This window comes from Chenopodium album, chromosome 16, assembly GCF_948465745.1.
Source record: "Chenopodium album chromosome 16, dcCheAlbu1.1, whole genome shotgun sequence".
Taxonomy (NCBI): Eukaryota; Viridiplantae; Streptophyta; class Magnoliopsida; order Caryophyllales; family Amaranthaceae; genus Chenopodium; species Chenopodium album.
Window position 1 is genome coordinate 44,913,161 of NC_137849.1, and position 20,842 is coordinate 44,934,002.

Consider the following 20,842-nt stretch of genomic DNA (forward strand, 5'->3'; position numbering starts at 1 on the left):
GCGTATTCTTATTAGTGTCACGGATTTACAAAAACACACCAAAACAATCTCTGCTTATATATAGATGAAGGATATTGAGCGTTCAGCTTTTTAGAGAATATAAAAAAGTAAACTGTCTTGACATTGAGTAAAAATTGGACTTCTTAGTGCAACAGATCTTCTAATCCTTTTGGTCAACACCAGTTTTTCGTCAGGGGCGGGGCAAAGAACTTCGGGGCCTTATGTGATTTTTAAACTTGGACCCGCTTTTTCATAATTTAAAACGAGATTTCAGTTAAATAATACTTTGTAAATATTAAATTCAATTGTGACATTAAATGTAAAATTACAAGAAATAAAACCATAACATTTTCACGAGTAATTTGAAGGTCAATTGTCTCAATAATTTAAGTATATAGTAAAAGTCATTATCATAAAAAAAATTTAAACCAATGATTTTTTTTTAAGGTAAGGAGAATTCCCTTGCAAGTTGGGGGGAAATAAGGGATCCAACTTGCTTGGGGTGAGAATCGAACTTTCTCAAGGGGGGTGGAAGGAGGGTCTCCAACCACTAGACCAACCTTAATTCTCACTAACCGTTGATTTTACTAGTGAATTTGAGAAATAGAAAATTAAGTGTAATTTCATGTAAGAAATTAAAGATAATAAAGAGACAAGTATAGGAAGAGAAGTGAAAAAAAAAAGTACTTCAATGTTCAATCCAAAAAAGAGTAAAAAAATTAAAGACTTAGTTTTCTGCACAAAAAACTAAATCAAACTACTGACTTCTATTTTGAAAGTGACTGCTCCTAACTAGCAAACCAAAGAGATTTCCATTTAATTATATACTCACAAAAGTTATTTATCTGATTTTTAGGGCCCAATATTTAGGGGGCTTTGTGTGGTCGTTCAACTTGCGCCGCCCTTCCGCCGCCCCTGTTTTTTGTTACTCTTTTGCTAATAATAATTATTATGCTTCCCTACTCTCATTCTCTCCCTTATTATCTACTCGTACCTTTTTACAATGTTATGCTTGATCGAAACCTTTTTATCCTTCTAATTGGTGTCAAGTAGGGAAAAAAAATCGCTTTTTATATGTGTCAACATAATGGTGGATAATGATAAAGGGTGTTAACTAGTCGAGTTGAGACCAAGCCTAGGCAGAATCAGCTTGAGCTTGAAGCTCGTCAAATTTGGAAAAATTGAGCTCAGCTCGAGCCTCGATGCTTGATCAAGGCTTATCAAGCCTAAAGTAATCTAGGCCCAAATGGTACCCACATTTATTGTTTCAAAGACAATCAAATATTGGTTTTATAACTTTTATATTCCATCACTTGCTCATATCTTTCGATAAGTGACTACTTCCTTCCTCTTTCTTTCATTGGTTTTCTTCTACATAAATAACAACAAAAACTATGAAGGAAAATTCTAACACCTAGTGAGAACGCACACTTATGTTGTGAATAATACTTTGCATGAAACAAAGTTTATATTTTCTAGAAAAAAATAAAACGAAGTTTATTTTGATAATAGTAAATTTATTAAAAAAAAAATTAATAATATACAAAAAAAAAAAAAAAAAAAAACCAAAACAAAACAAAATCGAGATTATTCACAACCTTCTGAGTAGAGACAAGGATAACAGAAACTAAACTCATTATGATCTCGAGCCAAATCTAAACTCGAGCTCTGATTAAGCCGAGCCTGTTACATGCTCAACTTGCTAACACCCCAATAATGATGATAAAAATATCTTGTAATTTATTTATTTATTTTATTTGTCTTTCAAGTTTGACACAAAAATGTCCAAAACCAAAATGGAAATTTTTTTTTTTTAAAAAAAAACCTCGAGGGAGAACATCAGCTTAGCTACTCACCGCGCTCTCTCCAACGGCACCGAAGGCAAAGACCAATAATAGTAGTGGGGACCGGACCTTTCCTCTTTCAAATTTTGAAACTTCAAAGTTTAAAGACTTTTTTTTTCTTTTTTTTTTTCTTGAAACCAAATTCAAAGACTTCAAACTGAGTACCATTATTCCGAATTTTACGTTTTTATTTTATTTAAATTTAAATTGAAAAAAAAAATAAATAAAAAACATCGACTGACCAAAAGACTCTTCTCATAACTTTCATTCCTTATCCCCTATTTTCTCTCCATTTTAACATTAAATAAATTAATTAATATTATTATTACAATACATTTCCAAACTCCCTCTTTTCTTCAGCGTGTCAAAAATCCCCAACTTTCTCTCTCCTCCATTTCTACTCCCCTGCTTCTCCACCAACACCATTACCAGAACCTTCTTCTTCTTCAACACTCAAACTTCAAATTTCTAGGGTTTTAATTTTCCAAAGATGTCAACTATGGAGAGTTTGATTGGACTCGTCAACCGAATTCAACGAGCTTGTACTGTTCTCGGCGACCATGGCGGTGGTGACACCTCTTTCTCTTCTCTCTGGGAAGCTCTTCCTTCTGTCGCCGTCGTCGGTGGTCAGGTACTGAGTCAATTTTCTCTCTCCTCTTCAAACTTCAATTTCATCAGTTTTTTCAGTTGAATTTCAACTTTTATTGTTGAATTTTGTAATTTTTTTTAGAGTTCTGGAAAATCTTCTGTTCTTGAGAGTATTGTTGGCCGTGATTTTCTTCCTAGAGGATCAGGTTGGTTTTTTTTTTTTTTAATTCATTATTTTTTATTGAGAAATTCTGTTTTTTCTCAATTTTGTTGAGTTTGAAGGTTGTAAATTTGAAATATTATGGTAGGAATTGTGACGAGACGGCCGTTGGTATTGCAATTGCATAAGACAGAGGATGGATCGAAAGAATATGCTGAGTTTTTGCACTTGCCGAAGCGTCAGTTCAGTGATTTTGGTATATATTTCTTATCCATTAAGCTAATTTTTACTTCTGTTGTTTGTTTCAAGGTCTTTCTCTAAAGCATAATTTAATCAGTGTAATAACATTTTGATTTGATTAGTAAATGATGAAAAGTTTGTTCTTGTTGAGTTTCTGCACTTGCCTAAGTGTTGGTTGGTTTATGCTTTTACTGTTTTGGTTTGTAATTCTCATCCTTTAGCTTGTAATTTTGATTTGTTTATAATGTACTAGTAACATTTAGAGACGGAGGGAGTAGAATTGAAGCATTATTCGTTTCGTGTATCTTTGTCAGTTTGTGTTGATTAGTAGATGATTTGAGGTTAGTCCATGTTGATAGGATATCTACTTTTAAGAGTTTTAAGCTCTAAAAACTAAAATTCTACTAATCCTTTTAGCATTATTTGCAATGTTTAAAAAAAGTAGCTAGTTTTAAATATATTGTACGTCGTATATTCATTATATACTTCGTATGTAATAAGCCAAGTCTTGTGTACTCCTGCTACTTGATCATTAATTTTTCAAAATACATTAGTTTTTTTTCAATTTTAGGATGTAGACTGTCTTCAAATGTGCTTTGCTTTTTATTAATTGGGGTAGTATTACTGTTTTGTCATCTCTGAGTCTCTGACACTGGTTTGTGGAAAGGTTGTTTTTGAATGATAATACTCCGTATTTTTTTTAATGTGTTTTTGTTTTTAGCCCTTGTTCGCAAGGAGATTCAAGATGAAACTGATCGAGTAACGGGAAAGTCGAAAATGATATCACCCGTTCCCATTCACCTCAGCATTTATTCACCTAATGGTAAAAGAATTAATTTACATCATTTTTGTCCCTTATGCAGGGCTTGGCCTATCTTTATGCTGTGCTTTGCTAGTGTTTTGAACATTTTCTCACTGTTTTCACTGCTTCTTTAGTTGTCAACTTGACTCTCATTGATTTGCCTGGTTTGACAAAGGTTGCTGTAGGTGAGCTTCCCAACTTCTTTAGGAATATATATATATATATATATATATATATATATATATATATATGAATACATAAGTATATCTTTATTGGCTTGTTGTTGAGCTGGGTTATTTATTTATTAATGGTTTTTAATCCCAGAGGGTCAGCCTGAGAGTATTGTCAAAGACATTGAAGACATGGTTCGAACATATGTTGAGAAGGTAATTACCAACTTCATCATTGTATCTCTGTTTTTGGTCATGTCTGTACTCTTATCATAATATTCTGATTACTCATCATCCGGACCCCGTAATTACAACCTTTATGTCCACCTCCATGGTTACCATGCAAGTTATATTTTTATAATTTTATGGGTTGCTTTGTAATCATAAAGAATCTATTCCTATGCAATATATGAATCTTAAATTCCCATATGCTTTGATTTCTTTTACAAGCTTAGAGGAGGGGGCTATTTCATATTCTAAAAATGGATTTGAAATAAATCATATTCATACTAGTGTATTGGTTCAGAAAAAATACCTAAGTTGAAACAAGGGCCCACTCTCCAAATCTCCTAGTTATGAAGTTCCAAGCCCCACCCAAGCTTTTTTTCTTTTCATACTGAGGATTCTAGTTTGAGCCTATGTCTGTGGATGACAAGAGTGATATATTTGCTCTCAAAGTGGTAAGTGTATTTGGTTTGGAGTTGTTGAATGACGTAGTATACTGTCATTCTAATGTTTTAGCATTTGCTTTTATAGCCCAATTGTATTATCCTTGCAATATCGCCAGCAAATCAAGATATAGCAACATCAGATGCCATGAAGCTTGCCAAAGAAGTGGATCCCAATGGTACTTTGATTTTTCTTTACATGTGCTTATATTTCAATCCAATTGTTTTCTCATCTTAATATCTTCGTTCTGATGAGTTTTTGACATAAATGTTCTAGGTGATCGAACCTTTGGTGTTCTAACAAAGTTGGATCTGATGGATAAAGGGACGAATGCCTTGGAAGTATGTTACCTTTAGCTCAAACTCTCTTTCCTGTTCATTATGTAGTTCTCGGTTGAACCAAAAAACCAAGTTAATGGGTTAGATTCACTTAGTATTTTATTTTTTAGTGTAATATATATATATATATATTTTTTCTTTCTGGTATTATACTTTTCCATAGGCCTTGTTGGTTCTGTGTGGATTTATCCAAATAAAATCATATTTTTGCTCGTGTAGGGATTACGCTCTACCATGTGCGATTCTCTTTGTTAATTTAGTTATCCAATTTACCTTATCATTTGAACACCTTAAGTAGATATGCCTGGCTCAAGCAGTTACAGTAAACAAATTTAGATCATGAATGAAATTTAGAAGGAATTCACTTGTCTGTGTATTGCAGGCTATCCAATCATTTGATTCAACAAATTTTCCTCAACGGTTCTTCTACGATGCCTTAAAGCCATGTAGCTAGCTATGTAATGCTTGGAAATTAATGTTAAAGCATAGAAAACCTCAATATATCTGTCTTGGATGGTTCAGTAAGTCCAATTTTATATGGAGTCTTAAGTGACATACTATTTAGTATCAAAGACATGAATAACGCTTCGATTGAGTTTTACACTGTTAGCTGATAGTGAAATGATTCCTCAATAATGGAAAATTGCCTTTATTATTGGGGGTTGGGGACCAAAAAGAGTTTAAGCCACCAATTTCTTAAATCTTGCTTTATGTTGTAGTAACCCTTCCTCTTGCCTGTTGAAAACATCATGTAAAGGCTTAAATTAAATATTTGAATGTGTGATACTTGTATGATTTACTCTGATTTTTTACCCTTTCCTTCATTGTACAAGGTTCTTGAAGGAAGATCTTATCGACTTCAACGCCCCTGGGTGGGTATAGTGAATCGTTCACAGGCAGATATCAATAGAAATGTTGATATGATGGCTGCAAGGCACAAGGAGCGTGAGTACTTTGCTACCAGTCCTGACTACTCACATTTAGTTAGTAGAATGGGATCTGAGTATCTTGCAAAAATGCTTTCTCAGGTATAATTCTCTGGGCCACTCTATTCTTGATGAATTGATGGCAGTTATGTGTTGGTTTGATTTTGTATTTGCTGACAAATGATTTCTTTGTCTTATCAAAGCATTTGGAGTCAGTAATTAGGGCCCGTATCCCGAGTATTATTTCATTGATAAACAAAAATATTGATGAATTAGAAGCAGAATTGGACCGTCTTGGTCGACCTGTGGGTGTTGATGCTGGGGTGAGCAACTTTTCCAAAATTATTTTTCCATGATGGTAACATGTATCAAGTCAAACTTCTTCAGTAACTCAGATGTTATATTTCAGGCCCAGTTATACACTATCTTGGAACTTTGCCGTGCATTTGATAAGATATTCAAGGAGCATCTAGATGGAGGGTAATTCCCCTGCCTTCATACAAGTTTTGTGCCTAGAGATTATTTCTAGGAAATATTAGTTGTGAATTAGTGACAATGTTTCTTTTACTCTCCAGAATTTATAATTTAACTTTGTTTTATGTGCATTTTTTGCTGATTTGAAAGAATTATAAGTAATTGTTTTCACTATTTTTCTCTAACTTCACACTTGAAAGGCTCTTAAGCTTTAATAATTATTGCCATCTTTTTATGCATAAATATGTGTGTTACCACTTGTACTTTTTACTACACATTTTGCATGATATTTAGAATTCATCCCTCTGGAAATCTAGGTTCTCTGTGTTAATGGCTGATCCTTGATTTATCAAATTCTTTTTCAGATTTCAAATTTCTTTTTATATTCATGTAATTATGTTAAGGTGCCTATATTCTTTTTAGGCGTCCTGGTGGTGATCGAATATATGGTGTTTTTGACCATCAGCTCCCTGCTGCTTTGAAAAAGCTGCCTTTTGATCGATATTTGTCTCTACCGAATGTTAAGAAGGTGGTCTCCGAGGCTGATGGTTACCAACCTCATCTCATAGCCCCTGAGCAAGGTTACCGGCGTTTGATTGATGGTGCTTTAAATTATTTCAGAGGCCCAGCTGAAGCTTCCGTTGATGCTGTAAGTGCTATCTGTTCTGCACTTCTATTTCATCAATTGTCTTTATCTATCTCCTGCTCATTGTCACAACTGTCAAACACAATTGGTTTGAGAAGCTGAGGAACATTAACTCAGATATTTTTTTTTTTTTTTTTTTGTTATTTTCTAAATATTTCTTTTGTACAGGTTCACTTTGTATTAAAGGAACTTGTAAGGAAATCAATTTCAGAAACTCAGGTGAGATTTGAGTTTATAATGTTGTAGCTTTTAGATTTTACTGGTTCTTTTTTTTATGGGATCATTGAACTTCTTTTCTTTCAATGTACAGGAACTCAAGCGCTTCCCTTCCTTGCAAGCTGAACTAGCTGCAGCTTGTTATGCGTCATTAGAGAGATTCCGTGATGAAAGTAGGAAGACAGTCATTAGGTTAGTGGACATGGAATCTGCATACTTGACTGTGGATTTCTTCCGCAAACTTCCTCAGGAAATGGAGAAGGAGAAAGGGGCAAATCCAGTAGCCCCAAATGTAGATCGATATAATGAGGGGCATTTTAGAAGAATAGCATCAAATGTTTCATTGTATATAAATATGATATCTGATACACTTAAGAACACCATCCCCAAGGCGGCTGTTCATTGTCAGGTCAGGGAAGCTAAACACTCATTGCTGAATCTCTTTTACACGCAAGTTGGCAAGAGAGAGGTAATCTTATGTTTTAAAAATTTTCATGCATGCATTTCATGATTCTGTGCTGTAAGCTCCATTGTAGCTATGGATTGGATGAATTTTACACTCCTGCATGTGCACTTTTATCTATTTAATCAATTATTTACGTTTTAAATAGCATGGAGTATTTGTGCAGAAAAATCCAATAGGTAATGTTATTGGCCAAGTTAACAGATAGCAATCTCCACTGAATTACTTATGAATTAAGTCCGAAATTCCCTGCAGTCGTAGCTCAGACCTGAGATAGACCTTATATACGGAGTATTAAAGTTTACCCGCCCAACATCTCTTCTTATATTGGCTGAGTAGTACTTTCTGAGTTATTGGTTCGAGTTGGATGAATCTGAAATATTTTATTCCATTTGCTTTCAGGCTAAGCAGCTTGGACAGATGCTTGATGAAGATCCAACATTGATGGAGAGGAGACAAAAATGTGCCAAGAGGCTTGAATTATACAAGGCCGCAAGGGATGAGATTGAGTCCGTTTCATGGGCTCGATGATAGTGTTCAAGTTTGTTCCATTTAAAATATATATATAAGTTTTGTATCATAGCCCCTACTATTTTTAGTATTTATCTGACTTGAGGTTTAAGCTAATTATTGGCTTTTATTTGGTGTTTGGGAATTATTTTGCCTGCATCACTGGAGCAGGTTATTAGATCAATGTTCCGACGGCATGGCATAAACATGTTTGTCTTGTAAATGTCAGTCTAACAGAAGCATATGTGCAGTTATTTTTTCTACTCGTATTTATTGTTGTGTTTTTTTTGACAATATTGCTCACTTTGCTCCTTTGTATGTTGGTTGTATTGAAGAATTATCGGTCCATAGGTAGGAGCATAAACTGAAGCATTTTGGAGCTACAAAGATACTTATTAAATTGTGAGCACACCATCAAAGCATCCCTCCTAGAGTAGTTGTTAATACGAATAACATAAACTTTTTTGGCCATGCAATGTTGATGGTGAGCAAGACTGGGAACCTGGAATCATCATAATAGGGTAATAGAAGAAATAGTTTTGGTTGTACAATAAAAAAATATTAAAATTAAAAATTTTATACTAAAAAGCTTGATAAATCAATATTGACAAGCTATACAACGTCCTTATTGGTAATGCTCGTATTATACTCTCGCGTGTATTCCATGTTTTTCTTCTTTGGCCTCTAACTCAAACTCTTTCCTCCAACAAACCACTACCGACTGAGGGCAAGGTCATTGAACACATTAATGAAGTTAAAGTCAATTTTGTTTTGTATGGAGGCCAAATGTCTAGTTTTTTTTTCAAAACTCTAGGGAGAAACGCCTAGAATTTTCGAAAATCCTTAGGAGATTCGATAGTTCTAGGCGTTTCCCCCCAAGAATTTTCCATTATTTTTTTGCGTTTTTTGTTTTTATCATAACTTTTTATCTCGAAATCAGATTAAGACAAATAATATATCGTTGGAAAGCTCTGAAAGGACAAGGATGTTCCTTTGCTTGAAATGATGGTGGTTTAATAATTTTTATGGCAGTATTTAGCATTTCAATAAAAATGTAAAATTACTCTTAAAAGAAAAAAAAAAAAAAAAAAAAAAGGGTTACATAGTACTATAAATCTATAATACTACATAATTGTTAAAATTACCCTTCAATTAACCGTCTTAAAATTAACATAAGCCACGTCTTACTTTGCCTTATGTTTCTCCTTTTAAGAAACTTGGAATTTCTTCCCCTTGACTCTCTTCCTCTGGGTATCAGTTGAAGGTCTGTACTCGATAAGTAACTAAATATACCCAGCTCTCAACTTTTGCCTTCCCCAAATATACAAAAATGATTGGAGCTTCCAATATGCTGGAGTTATGGCGGATTCCTTCTAACAAATTATTGTTCGGAACCTCCAAATTTATCAAAGGTACAGTCTTTTGTTTCCTTAATGTTCAATTGAAAATTTCATCATGTAGATAACTTTATCTATTAGTTTAAATGATTAAGTTTTTGTTTATTGGGTTTTCAATTTAATCAACCTACTTTGTTCGAATTTCTGAGAAATTGGCAAATGTTTATGATTTAGCAGGTTCTAGACAATTACCCCAAAGAGCATTTTATCCTATAATGTGTCTATGCAAAGAGATACAGACCACTACTGCTGAAAAAATTATGGGTGCAAGTTATATTCCTGATACCAAATTCAAAAAAGAAATCAAAGTGAAGGTAATTTTTTTTTTAATTTTTTAATTTTTTTTTTTTAATTTTTTTTCTTATGTTTAAATGTTTCCTTGTTTGTGTTCTAAATATTGCTATGTTTAATGTTCTATTTGAAAATTATTAGGTTAATGAAACCATGAAAGTCGAAGGTATTGGTGCTTTTCAAAAGCTACCCATGGTAATGCCATCTATTGATATAATCCAATCTGCTATACGAAAATCTAAGAAGGTTTCAGCTACAAAGGGTAATTGGTTGTTTATGTGATTGGATTGATTTGCTTGATATATATGTTTTATGTGAGATTATTGGATTTAAATCTGATTTTGTGATTGACAGGCATTGCTAATATTGCTAAGCGAGAGAGGAACCGGGGTGCTAAGCAACTTGACGCGCTGATGAAGGTAAAATATTCGAGTGTTATATAGTTTGTGTGTTTTAGTTAGTCGTTTTATCAAGTTGTAATTTACTAACAGTTTATCTTCTTTGTTTGTTTGTTTGTTTAGGAGTTGGCAGTTCCACTTAGAACTTATACAGAAAACTTCCCTAACAAAAATCATTTGCATCCTTATGAGCGTTCCCTTATCGAACTGACGCTTGGAAATGGGAATTATGAAGAGGTAACTACTAAGTTCTGATATTTACTCTAATATTTTTGTCACTCAGGGTATTAGTATTACTTTTGTTGTTAGACGTGTCTATGAATCTTTAAAGTTGTTGAGAACGTGAATTCATTTGGGAGAATGCCTTGATTCTTGTAATATAATAATAATAATAATAATAATAATAATAATAATAATAATAATGATAATAATAATGATAATGATAATGATAATGATAATGATAATGATAATGATCATGATGATGATGATGATGATGATGATGATAATGCAGTAAAGAACTTATTGCAAGGGGAGTATTGGATGCAGTTAGCTCAATCTATATCCGTAATTAAGAATTTCTAGGACCAATTGGTATTGACTCTAATTGACGGTGTTCAAGTTAATGATTTTGAGGCCCCCTTTATTGTATAATGAGTTATGTAAAATCAGAAGAATAGTTTAATTTATGAAGGAGAGAACTTGTTCCTGAAAATTACAGGGATTGGATTGATGTTTCTGCAGGAGGAAGGTTCTTCAGAATTTTCTTCCCTATATCTGTTAAAGTAGAGTGTACCTGCCATGTTCTTTTATGATGACTTTCCTCACATTTCTAAATTTCAGATGAACAGAGATTTGTAGGAGAATAGATAACATTTTCCAATTGCGTAGGTTGCATAGGGGAATATAGATGTTTCACTGATACACTTGTGTCAATATATCTATTATTGTTGTTCATGAATTCAAGTCACTGAAATCTTCTATCAGGATAAACCATAAAAGAGTCAAGGATAAGTGGATAGCCTTTCAAGATATCAATGAGAGTCTAGGAACTATATTGAGGAGTTCTGGTGCTGTGCTTTTATAGAGGATCGTTTTCTTTGAGAAAGTCTACTGTGTACATTGGACTGGTACTGATGGAACAACTTTATTTGTAGTTTCTTAATTCTGACATCTTAGGCAGTTGTAAGTGCACATCATCAATCTTTTTGTCTGTTGGGTGGCCTTCTAGTTATTGTATTTGATTCAAAAGTAATTTCCTAATATCAGTGTAGAACTCCGCTTGTGATAATTTGGACTCTATGTAGTTTATTCTATAGCAAGCATTTATATGGCTTGTGGGTCCTTGATGTTCTGCAGGTTTTGTTGAAGGTAAACAATCTGCGAAAGAAGGTTACATCTGTTGGAAAGGAACATGCTTCTCTTTGTGCCAAGGTTGATTATTTATTAATTAGATCTTTGTCTTATTCATCATTGCCTTTCCTTATATTTATTTATTTATTTTCGTAAGAAATTATGAATAACTTAAAATAATACTGAAATTTGTGCATTGCAGTCGTTGACAAAGAAAGAGGCAGAGGAACGGTTGAACGAGGTAAATACTTGTGTTCCAAGTTTTAAACTACAGCATGTACTGTGTGCAACTGGTTGTGCTGTGCAAGGAATCGCCTATCATGTTATGGCCATCGCTGAACTTTCTGTCACCTATTATTACCTTTTAGAAAAAAACATATCAGTTATCAAAATAATTTGCCATATTTGTTTGTCATTTAATAATCCTTTGCTATTGTTTATTTTAAAAAAAAATAAAAAATTAAAAAATTATTGGTGTCACATATTCGAATCTAATATCAAAATATGTAGTTTCGTTATGTCATCTATTTAAATTTCTGTAAAAATTTCTATCACTTAGTATACAGAGAAATTCCCCCCCCCCCCCTCTCCCGATACTGATGTTGGTGAATAGCAAATTCCTCTTTAGTAGTGATGTTTCTGAAGTCGTTGCTAGATTTCTCAGTACATGGTTACATGCAGCTGTAGCACAGTGTAACGATGACACCCAGTACTTGAAAAAATAATTTGTCATGCAAGCAAGTTTGTAAGTTGCTGTTTTTTTTTTATTTATTTTAAATTTTTGAAGGGTATAAAAAGAGTGGAAGAAACTTATTACCGTGAAAGAAAGGCCGTAGATGATTTGCTGGATATTGCCAAGGTATGAAACTATGATCATCTTGGTGATGAGGTGAATCACTTTGAGATATTGCATTTTGGGGGTAATTTGCATTGATTTCTATTTTTTCCATTCGTGTATACATGTTCTGGTAATTCATTTTTGGATCTTTCTAAGTGTTTTCTGTTAACAACTTCTCTGCATGCAAATCTCTTGGCTTAAAAACGTAAATGTTGAAGACTATTTGACTATTGATCTGTCTCAGACTTATGTTGGACCAATGGAGTTTTAAAAACTCTTGGTTGACAATTGATGATTTGATTAGTACATGTACCCCCTCTGAACTGTGACAATCTCACCTTGGAATCAATGGTTGGCTGGCAGGTCCATTAGGATGCAAATACACATCTAGTTGGCAAATTTCCTACTGTTATATTTTACCTTCACATTTTGATATATATATGTTATTGGGTGTATTATGAGTTTTCTTTTCATTTTCTTTCAAAAATTTGCCTTCAAAACCAGAAATGTGACTGCTCACTATGAGATCCATGCAGGTCTGTTCATGCATTGGATTTATAATTATTGCCAACCAATTTTACCAAACTTTTCAGTGCTTATTGGGGCTTTTACATAACTTACTTAAGCAAGTGCTTCTTCTATTAAATGTTGGACAAAATCTTCTATATTTTTCTCACATCCTTGCAAATCTGATTTATGTGCTTCTACCTATCTTAAATGTATGTCTGGATCCTTGTGCATTGATGCTACTTAATGGATGTTGGCATCTCCCCTATGATTCATGTTTCTTTGCAGACATTACGAGCTATGCCAGTGGTTGATCTGGAAACTCCAACACTGTCTCTTGTTGGAGCCCCTAATGTTGGAAAATCATCATTAGTTCGTATTCTATCAACAGGAAAACCTGAGGTATTCAGAGTGCTTATAATGATCTTGATTAATGACTGCTCTTAGAATTACAATTTTTGTGCTCCAGTGTCTTCTTGTCCTTTCTGTTGCAATTAGTACTTGTTCTAAATTTTAAATTTAAGCAGAAGACTAATTGACTATTCCAGTGGTGTTCAAAATGACTTGGGGTGTGCTGAGGCAACAGAGGTTCTACAGCCTAGGCACAAGAAATGAGGAGTGCACTTCTTCAAAATGAGGCACATTCTAATGCCAAAAATATTTTGCCCCCTGTACGTATACAACCCACTGAATAGACTATTAAACCACGTTATTGTTTAACACCTTGGTGCACCCTTTCTAAACCCTGCTCTTGAGTCCTGGAGCTCTGTTCTGTGTGAAGGAAAGCACTGACATCAAGTTTAAGAGGAAAATATGATTTTTGTAACCTAAAGTATAGACTAATGAGCTATCTGCATGTGCCAAATGTGAGGATAAGAGTGACTAGTTACCTCGTGACTTGAACCAAAGATACAACTTACATGTTTTGCCATTGTTTAGGTGTATTAGGGGCTGTTTGCTGTCTAACTCTACATTAGATGAAAGCTGAATGATCCAAGAAAACAGAAATTATCTTTTAGTTATGGATATTTCCTACTCTTAGTAAAATTAACTACGTACCCTAGCCCTGCTACTCATTTTCTGTGTGTGCTCTTCAAAGCTTTTTAGTATGTGTCTATGTATTGTATGGTAGGTATTCTATTGCTGTTGAGTGAGACATGAAGATTTATGATTTTTTAGTTGTATGGAAAATAACTATCCTTTCTCACTCTTTCTCCAGATTTGTAACTATCCATTCACAACCAGGGGAATTTTGATGGGTCACATTGTTGTGAACTATCAGCGTTTTCAGGTCTACACAAAAATTAAATGTATTTGTTGTATGTTAAATTGTCATTGATAATCTTGTTTCCCATAGTATTTATTTATTGGATTTTTTAGTTTTTAACACCACAAAAAAGTCATAAAATGGATTTTAACACTACAAAAAAAAAAAAAACTTTTATTTTAACACCACAAAATTCCTAAAAAAATGGCTTTTACCACCACTTAACTTGTTTATGGATGAAATCTGTTAGTAAGGTCCACATTGCTTACGTGTCAGCATATTATTGGAAGAAAATAATTAAAAAAAAATAAATATAAAAAAAAAACTAAAACCCTAAACTAACCCAGCCACCCATCCCCACCGCCGGCTAGGCGGCTCCGGCCACGACCCCACCCAAACACCCCCGTTCCCAGCCACAACCACCTGAATCTCCGCCCCCTCCTTTTCCCCCTCACTAAAATCGGTAACCTAACCCCAACGACCACCAAAAATGGGTGGCCGTTTTTCGAACCACCCAAAACCGCCAACCAAAACTGGGTTCTAAGGGTCGAAAACGACCGGTTTATGGTCGAGATCGACCACTTAGGCCCTAAACTGGTCGTTTTCGACCTTTAGTGGCCGTTAATGGTGGTCGATTTTGGGTTGTTTGAAAAACAGCCGCCCATTTTAAGCAGCCGTTGGGAGGTTTCGTCGGCTTTGGGGAGGGGGAAAGGGAGGGGATAGAATGAGCGGTGGCTGGGGCTGGGAACTGGAGTGTTTGGGTGGGGTAACGGCCGGCGCCGCCGTGCCGGCGGTGGGGATGGGGTTGGCTGGGGTAGTTTAGGGTTTTGGTTTTATTTTTTTTTCTAAACTAATAATATGATGACACGTGGAATTATGGACCCCACTTAACGGATTTTTGGACGGCAACCGTTAAATGGTGGTAAAATCAAATTTTATAAAAAATTTGTGGTGTTATAATAAAAGTTTTTTTTTTTTGGTAGTGTTAAAAACCATTTTTTCGTTTTTTTGTGGTGTTAAAATCTAAAAAATCCTTATTTATTTTTTGACAGGTTACAGACACTCCGGGTGTACTCAAGAGATTAGACGGTAAGTGAAGTTATGTTCTGCGTTCTCCCTATATTATAATTTCTGCTGAACTTCACATTGGAGTTTGTGGTTAATTTAAAATAGCTTAGTTTCTTCCAAAAATATTGTAGACAACCTGTATAGGCATAAAGACTGATTCTGAAAAGTATAAAAAGTAACCACCAGTATAGACATAGACTAAGACCAATTTAGGTAAAAGTATACCAGTATAGACTCAAACTTGACTGGGAAGGAATTAAGATAGACCAGTTATAGGTTCCTTGCCATGAAAATTAAATTTTAGGGCAATGTGGATACACTGTGTTCAATCGTTTATTATTATTTTTATTTTATTATATCTTACTAGCTAATTAACCACGTGTTTTCCTGGAGCCTAAATTGTCTGTGGTAGAAGACTATTTGCCTGGATGAATGTAAGTCTACTTTTCAGGGACCATTAACAACCTAATATTCAAAGTACACGGTTTCGATTGATTGTTTCAGAGCTTGCAAATATGTTTCTTTACATTTCACACGGTGGACATCGGTACTTGGGGCCATTGGGGGTGCTAAAATCATATGTTTTTCTTAAACTTCTGTTCAGTAATCTCATGATGTGCTATATTATTTGTTAGCTTTTGGCACTGTTCAAAATTATTGGAATTCCCCACCTTTTTCTTGAGTTTGCCTTCCTTAAACTGCTCATAGTGTGTCTGAAGGAGTTTTTTTTAATTGCTTCCATTTGCAAAATTTGAAGAGGAGAGGAACAATTTGGAGAAGCTGACTCTTGCAGTCCTCACACATTTGCCAACAGCAGTACTTTATGTTCATGATTTAACAGGTGAATGTGGAACTTCAGCGTCAGACCAGGTATATTATTTAACTTGAGAAGTGACTTGCATTTAGTCTGAAGACACACTTAGAGAGTTAGAGGGAGAGCATAGAATGGTTCATCTATTAATTTACTTTGGATGTCCTCTTCTTTTCCAATTTTCTTCGATTCAGAGTTCAACTATGCCTTGGTGTATGTAGTGACTTATAGTCAGTTTTTACAAAAGCCGGTTGCATCATAGATAAGTATAGCTTTCATGCTAACAAAATGGTCATTTCCCTATTGATTTTTATGCTTTAACTTTTTTTCCACCAACTATCAGCTCCCTATTTATCTTTCAATGACAACAAGCATCTAGTATATGTCCTGGCATTCTACTGTAGGCTAGGCTCTATGCTCTAGGAAAGTAATAGTATACGCGGCCACACTGCTATCCAGTCAACTAGAAGAGTTTAAAACATACATGATGATAGCAGTTAGTTGCTCCATTACCAGTTAGTGATTGATAATTATTTGCTTGATTTTGATGATTATGCAGTTCACAACGTACATGGAAATCAGGGAGAGATTCAGCAATCATCTTTGGATTGATGTTGTTTCCAAATGTGATATTTTGCCTGAGTCCCCTTCCTCCTTCATAACTGAAGACTTGGCTGCTGATAATTCGGATTTGGCAAGATATAGGTTATTTGGGCCTGAAGGAGCCATTCGTGTATCTGTAAAAAGTGGACTTGGTCTCGATGAGGTATATACAACCTTGTCCGTGCTTAGGCTCTATATACAGTCAGGATCGAATATCAAGTCTGGTGGAAAATATAGAGATAATATGTTAACCTTTGCTCATTCCAGCTTTATCATTCATTAGGCTCCTGTCATTTCCTATGCTACTTTTCTATAATTCTTGTTGCATCTGATTGACAGATTCTTAGAGGCATCTCGTTTACTTTTTTACTTGCAGCTGAAGCAGAAGGTTCACAATATGCTCATCTCCCAATCAGCTAGGATCAAAAGCGAGATAACAGACCCAGAACCTGCTGCAACTCCTAAATGAAAATTGTTCTATTTCATAGTGCCCTCTGCAGCATGTCTTAATATGATCCTGGTGTAGATTGAAGAAGCCAAGGTCACATGGTGTCTTAATCAAACTGTTTATAATCAGTTGTTTCGCCTGTTTGGCACAAAAAGAAGCTCCTCTTTTTGGAATCTATCTTAAGTGGAGGATGATCCATTGATCCCCCCCCCCCCCCCCCAACTCTCCCCGTAGTTTTTTTGTTTTCTATCAGCCTTTGGAAGAAAAAAGGGGATTTTGCTTGCAATTGTTCTATAGTGATAAATTGTAATATTAAGGGTTGGTGAAAAAGTTGCCATTACTTATATGCTGTAACATTGTACAGAATCATGAATGTAGTTCTTTTTTTTTGAGTAAAAATCATGAATGTAGTTCTTTTTTTTTGAGTAAAAATCATGAATGTAGTTCTATGAGTAATTGAATAATTTTTTCATAATAATATTGCATTTTTGTAGTGACCTAACTTGTGTTGGGTTGCATAAGCAAAAAGGTAAGGGTGTGAAGACTAGTCCAAATCTCATGCTTCGTGGAGCTAGTTGTGGGGAACGAGGATGTGGAACGCGCACCAATGGGGCTTGCTTGGTCAATGATGGCTTGGGACTATTTCGGACAAGCGCAATACTTCTTTATTTGGAATCAATAAAAAAATTTTGTATATACTCAACGTCTAAATTAAATGCAAGTCATTATAGACAGACTTTTCTCGTCTAGTTGAAATAAATATGTAAATGTACAGAGAAATTTTGAAAGCTTACTAATACAGAATATTTCTTGATCTAATTCGTAATTATTTTTTTCACCTAAATTTCCAAAATACCCATTACTTTACCCAAACTTTACAAAAAATACTTCCAAATAAATGAAGAACAAGCAAACCTACAAAAACCCAAAATCAAAAGCCTAAGACAAACGTTTACTGTCTTCTCTGCAAACGAGTTGCAGAAAAACAAAATCAGAAAAACCCTTGAAAAAAATTCTGACTTTCTCTCTCCAACTTCATCATGGTCTACGTAACTTCGTGGGATGAATTCGTCGAGCGATCCGTCCAATTATTTCGCGCCGATCCTGAATCTGTAAGTCTTGTACACCATCATTCAATCTTAATCTTAATCTTTTTGTTTTTTTTCTCAATCATTAGTTGTTGGAATTTTGTAAGAAATTGGGTTTGATTATGTTTCTCGTTTCAATGCAGACTCGTTATTCGATGAAATATCGACATTGTGATGGAAAATTGGTTCTCAAAGTTACTGATAATAAGGAGGTATTGCTCGATTTCTTCCTGCTTTTTTATTTTTATTTTGGGAATTTGATTTGTTTTTCTGTGTTAGATTTCGAATTACACCCTTTTACAATAATACTGAACTTGCTAGAATGGTGGTCTTCAGAATTTTCTGTGATTTTTTGTTATACTACAATGATCATGCTCAAATACCATCTGGATTTGAAGCTTAGAATGTGCCAATTGAGTGTAGATTAGGGCAAATGATGAAACTTAGGGTTTTTATTGTTAACCTGGTCCCAGTTTGGCTGTGTGAATGATAGAAGTGATGTTGCTAAATGTTGTGGGTGGAAGAAATTTTCGATATGAAGCTTGTTTGAAAATTAGCAGATGATGGTTATATGTTAGTAGGATTGATCAGCAGATTGCAGATGGTAGATTCTGTAAAAGTGTTTGGTGATTTAGGGATTTCTATAATGTAGTGGTGAGGTGTTTTGGCAGTTTACTCTTTTAACTTTAAGAGTATATTCTCTACTGCACTATGTTACGAAGTAATTTGTGTTAAATAGCACATTGAAGTAGAGTAACTCAATTCTGCCTAACAAGAACATCACCGTGAACTCGTGAAGGGATATAGTATTGAGATCAAGCTATTAGTAGGTTGAGGATGTCTTTTGGGGTTATGTTGTAGTACTTTGTTGGATTATATCAAGTCTTGTCAAGGCTAACTACTTAAGGTGTGTTTTTTGAAGGGTGAAATTATCAGATATATTGAAGTGAGAGATTAATTGGAAATGTTTAAATTTGTATTATTCATACTCTTTTGAAGTGAGTCTGACCTATTTAGCATAACTGCTTCTTTCTCTGCAATGCATGGCTTGAGTAATAAGGGGTTGTGAAAAATATATGCTCCAGAAGTTGACATATGTTGCTGAATTTGATTTTTAATTATGCTGATTTACTTTACATCTGAAATTTGAGAGAAAATGTGGTTGTCTGCTGTTACCCGCCTTTATTGATTACTATTGATTAAAATGGGCTGGTTTAGAGGCCATTATCAATATGTTGGCTATGGTATTATTTCTGTCATTTCTTTCTACTGTGGCCCTTGAAGCTTAATTGCTGTTATAATTGGCATGGTAGGGAAATGTTATTAGCTACTAGCTACACTTTTAGCATCGTATGTATGCATGCGTTTCACATGATCTCCTGGTAATTCAATTGGTTTTTTTTATGCATATGGTGAGACACTGAAACTTGTAGAGGTATTTTTGAAGTACACAGTGAAAGAAAGAGGGAGGGTATTTTCCGACTATTTTTAGTTTATGGATTCTTGTTTGAATCGTGAATGTAAACCTCATTTTCTAGTGTTTGTTCATTTATCATGACTGTTTTAGTTTGTGGATCCTTGTTCTGAGCCTTGTCTTTGCTTTTGTGATCTCTTCACTAGTGCCTCAAGTTTAAGACTGACCAAGCACAGGATGCAAAGAAGATGGAGAAGCTTAACAATATTTTTTTTGCTTTGATGGCTCGAGGTCCTGAAGGTACTAGTCATTTTCTGTTCTATTTCTAACTTCCAAGGGGCAGCAATTGCAGCATCCCCTGAAGATATCTGTGTATCTCTGATTCTTGAAATAATTGATAGAGGATGCATCTCTGATTATATTATTGATAGAGGATGTGCTTTGACTATACATGTATTATTGACCTCCCCTCTCCCCAAACATGCGCACACACACACACACTTTGCATGCATGGATATTATATGCGTTGGATTGATTACTCAAGGGAGCAGTATTTAGAATACAGAAAAATGAAATCGTTGTAGACCAAAGATGTTGCTACTTGCTACGGTTAATGATTTTCTGACAATTTAGAATTGCTCTTTTTTTGTCACATTTTGCTGAAAAGTTCCACTTCTGTATTTTGCAGTTGATATAGCAGAAGTCACGGGGAAAGAACAGATGGAGGTTCAGCCATCAAAGAAAGGAAGGGGAAGAAAACAATGATGTGGAAGTTTTGATGTTTGGCTAGAAACTAGGAATTGTAGTTGATCACGGCACCTTACTCTTGCAGTACGAGAAATTTCCTGCAGTTTTTTTTTTTTTTTCATTGCTTTACAGATTTTGTCATGATGTCAATATTATTTGAACCAAAGGCAATGGATATTTGTAATTTTTACAAAGAATGACTCCTGGCAAGGTGACTTCCGCCTTGCAAGTTCATCTAAGATTGTTAGTAAAACCCAGGTTAATATGGCTCGGAACAAGTCTATGACTTACGAGGAGCATTTACTCATTTTCTCAGTATGAATATTTCGCCTATTTTTCCACTCGCCCTGCTGTCGATTTATGCATCAACTAGAATCATGTTACAGAAAAATGCGAAATCGTTTACTTAGAAGTTTGAGGATGGTCTGTGATGCTAAGCAGCTAAGCGAAGTAACTATAACAGTCAAGATTACTCCTTTAAATTCTCAATTGCACTAAGTTCATTCCTAAGTATATTGCCACACTTCAATTGTAATGACTTGTTTAGAGAAGATTTTATTTTTTTACTC

At 34.6% G+C, this 20,842-nt stretch overlaps 3 protein-coding genes across 3 annotated transcripts; all 3 read left to right on the forward strand.

Annotated features, from left to right (window-relative positions):
• Positions 1-2,174: 2,174 nt before the first annotated feature.
• On the forward strand, positions 2,175-8,340 carry LOC145586658 (phragmoplastin DRP1E-like). Its single transcript, XM_081643548.1, has 15 exons — positions 2,175-2,475; positions 2,575-2,638; positions 2,741-2,848; positions 3,554-3,655; positions 3,769-3,819; positions 3,959-4,020; positions 4,561-4,651; positions 4,750-4,814; positions 5,645-5,839; positions 5,941-6,060; positions 6,147-6,217; positions 6,635-6,860; positions 7,026-7,076; positions 7,168-7,542; positions 7,939-8,340. The coding sequence occupies exons 1-15, from the start codon at positions 2,335-2,337 to the stop codon at positions 8,065-8,067; spliced, it is 1,851 nt and encodes a 616-aa protein (XP_081499674.1). The 5' UTR covers positions 2,175-2,334; the 3' UTR covers positions 8,068-8,340.
• A 914-nt stretch (positions 8,341-9,254) lies between these two features.
• Positions 9,255-17,419, forward strand: LOC145586660 (uncharacterized). Its single transcript, XM_081643549.1, has 14 exons — positions 9,255-9,458; positions 9,621-9,757; positions 9,876-9,996; positions 10,089-10,153; positions 10,256-10,369; positions 11,489-11,563; positions 11,685-11,723; positions 12,270-12,341; positions 13,116-13,229; positions 14,047-14,118; positions 15,147-15,183; positions 15,920-16,032; positions 16,533-16,739; positions 16,953-17,419. Exons 1-14 carry the CDS (start codon positions 9,377-9,379, stop codon positions 17,043-17,045), a joined length of 1,341 nt encoding a protein of 446 aa, XP_081499675.1. The 5' UTR covers positions 9,255-9,376; the 3' UTR covers positions 17,046-17,419.
• Positions 17,420-17,945: 526 nt separating this feature from the next.
• LOC145585537 (signal recognition particle 9 kDa protein) lies at positions 17,946-20,512 on the forward strand. The gene is made up of 4 exons (XM_081642237.1): positions 17,946-18,136; positions 18,256-18,324; positions 19,733-19,826; positions 20,215-20,512. Exons 1-4 carry the CDS (start codon positions 18,065-18,067, stop codon positions 20,289-20,291), a joined length of 312 nt encoding a protein of 103 aa, XP_081498363.1. The 5' UTR covers positions 17,946-18,064; the 3' UTR covers positions 20,292-20,512.
• The last annotated feature ends 330 nt before the right edge of the window (positions 20,513-20,842 follow it).

Excerpts from the sequence above, each read along its gene's own strand:
- LOC145586658 (XM_081643548.1), top strand. The coding sequence starts at position 2,335 with ATGTCAACTATGGAGAGTTTGATTGGACTCGTCAACCGAATTCAACGA. Across the intron at positions 2,639-2,740 it reads TTTTCTTCCTAGAGGATCAG|GAATTGTGACGAGACGGCCG; the intron begins GTTGGTTTTTTT and ends ATATTATGGTAG. Across the intron at positions 7,543-7,938 it reads CGCAAGTTGGCAAGAGAGAG|GCTAAGCAGCTTGGACAGAT; the intron begins GTAATCTTATGT and ends ATTTGCTTTCAG.
- LOC145586660 (XM_081643549.1), top strand. The coding sequence starts at position 9,377 with ATGATTGGAGCTTCCAATATGCTGGAGTTATGGCGGATTCCTTCTAAC. Across the intron at positions 10,370-11,488 it reads GAAATGGGAATTATGAAGAG|GTTTTGTTGAAGGTAAACAA; the intron begins GTAACTACTAAG and ends GATGTTCTGCAG. Across the intron at positions 11,724-12,269 it reads CAGAGGAACGGTTGAACGAG|GGTATAAAAAGAGTGGAAGA; the intron begins GTAAATACTTGT and ends AAATTTTTGAAG.
- LOC145585537 (XM_081642237.1), top strand. The coding sequence starts at position 18,065 with ATGGTCTACGTAACTTCGTGGGATGAATTCGTCGAGCGATCCGTCCAA. Across the intron at positions 18,137-18,255 it reads TTCGCGCCGATCCTGAATCT|ACTCGTTATTCGATGAAATA; the intron begins GTAAGTCTTGTA and ends GTTTCAATGCAG. Across the intron at positions 19,827-20,214 it reads GATGGCTCGAGGTCCTGAAG|TTGATATAGCAGAAGTCACG; the intron begins GTACTAGTCATT and ends TGTATTTTGCAG.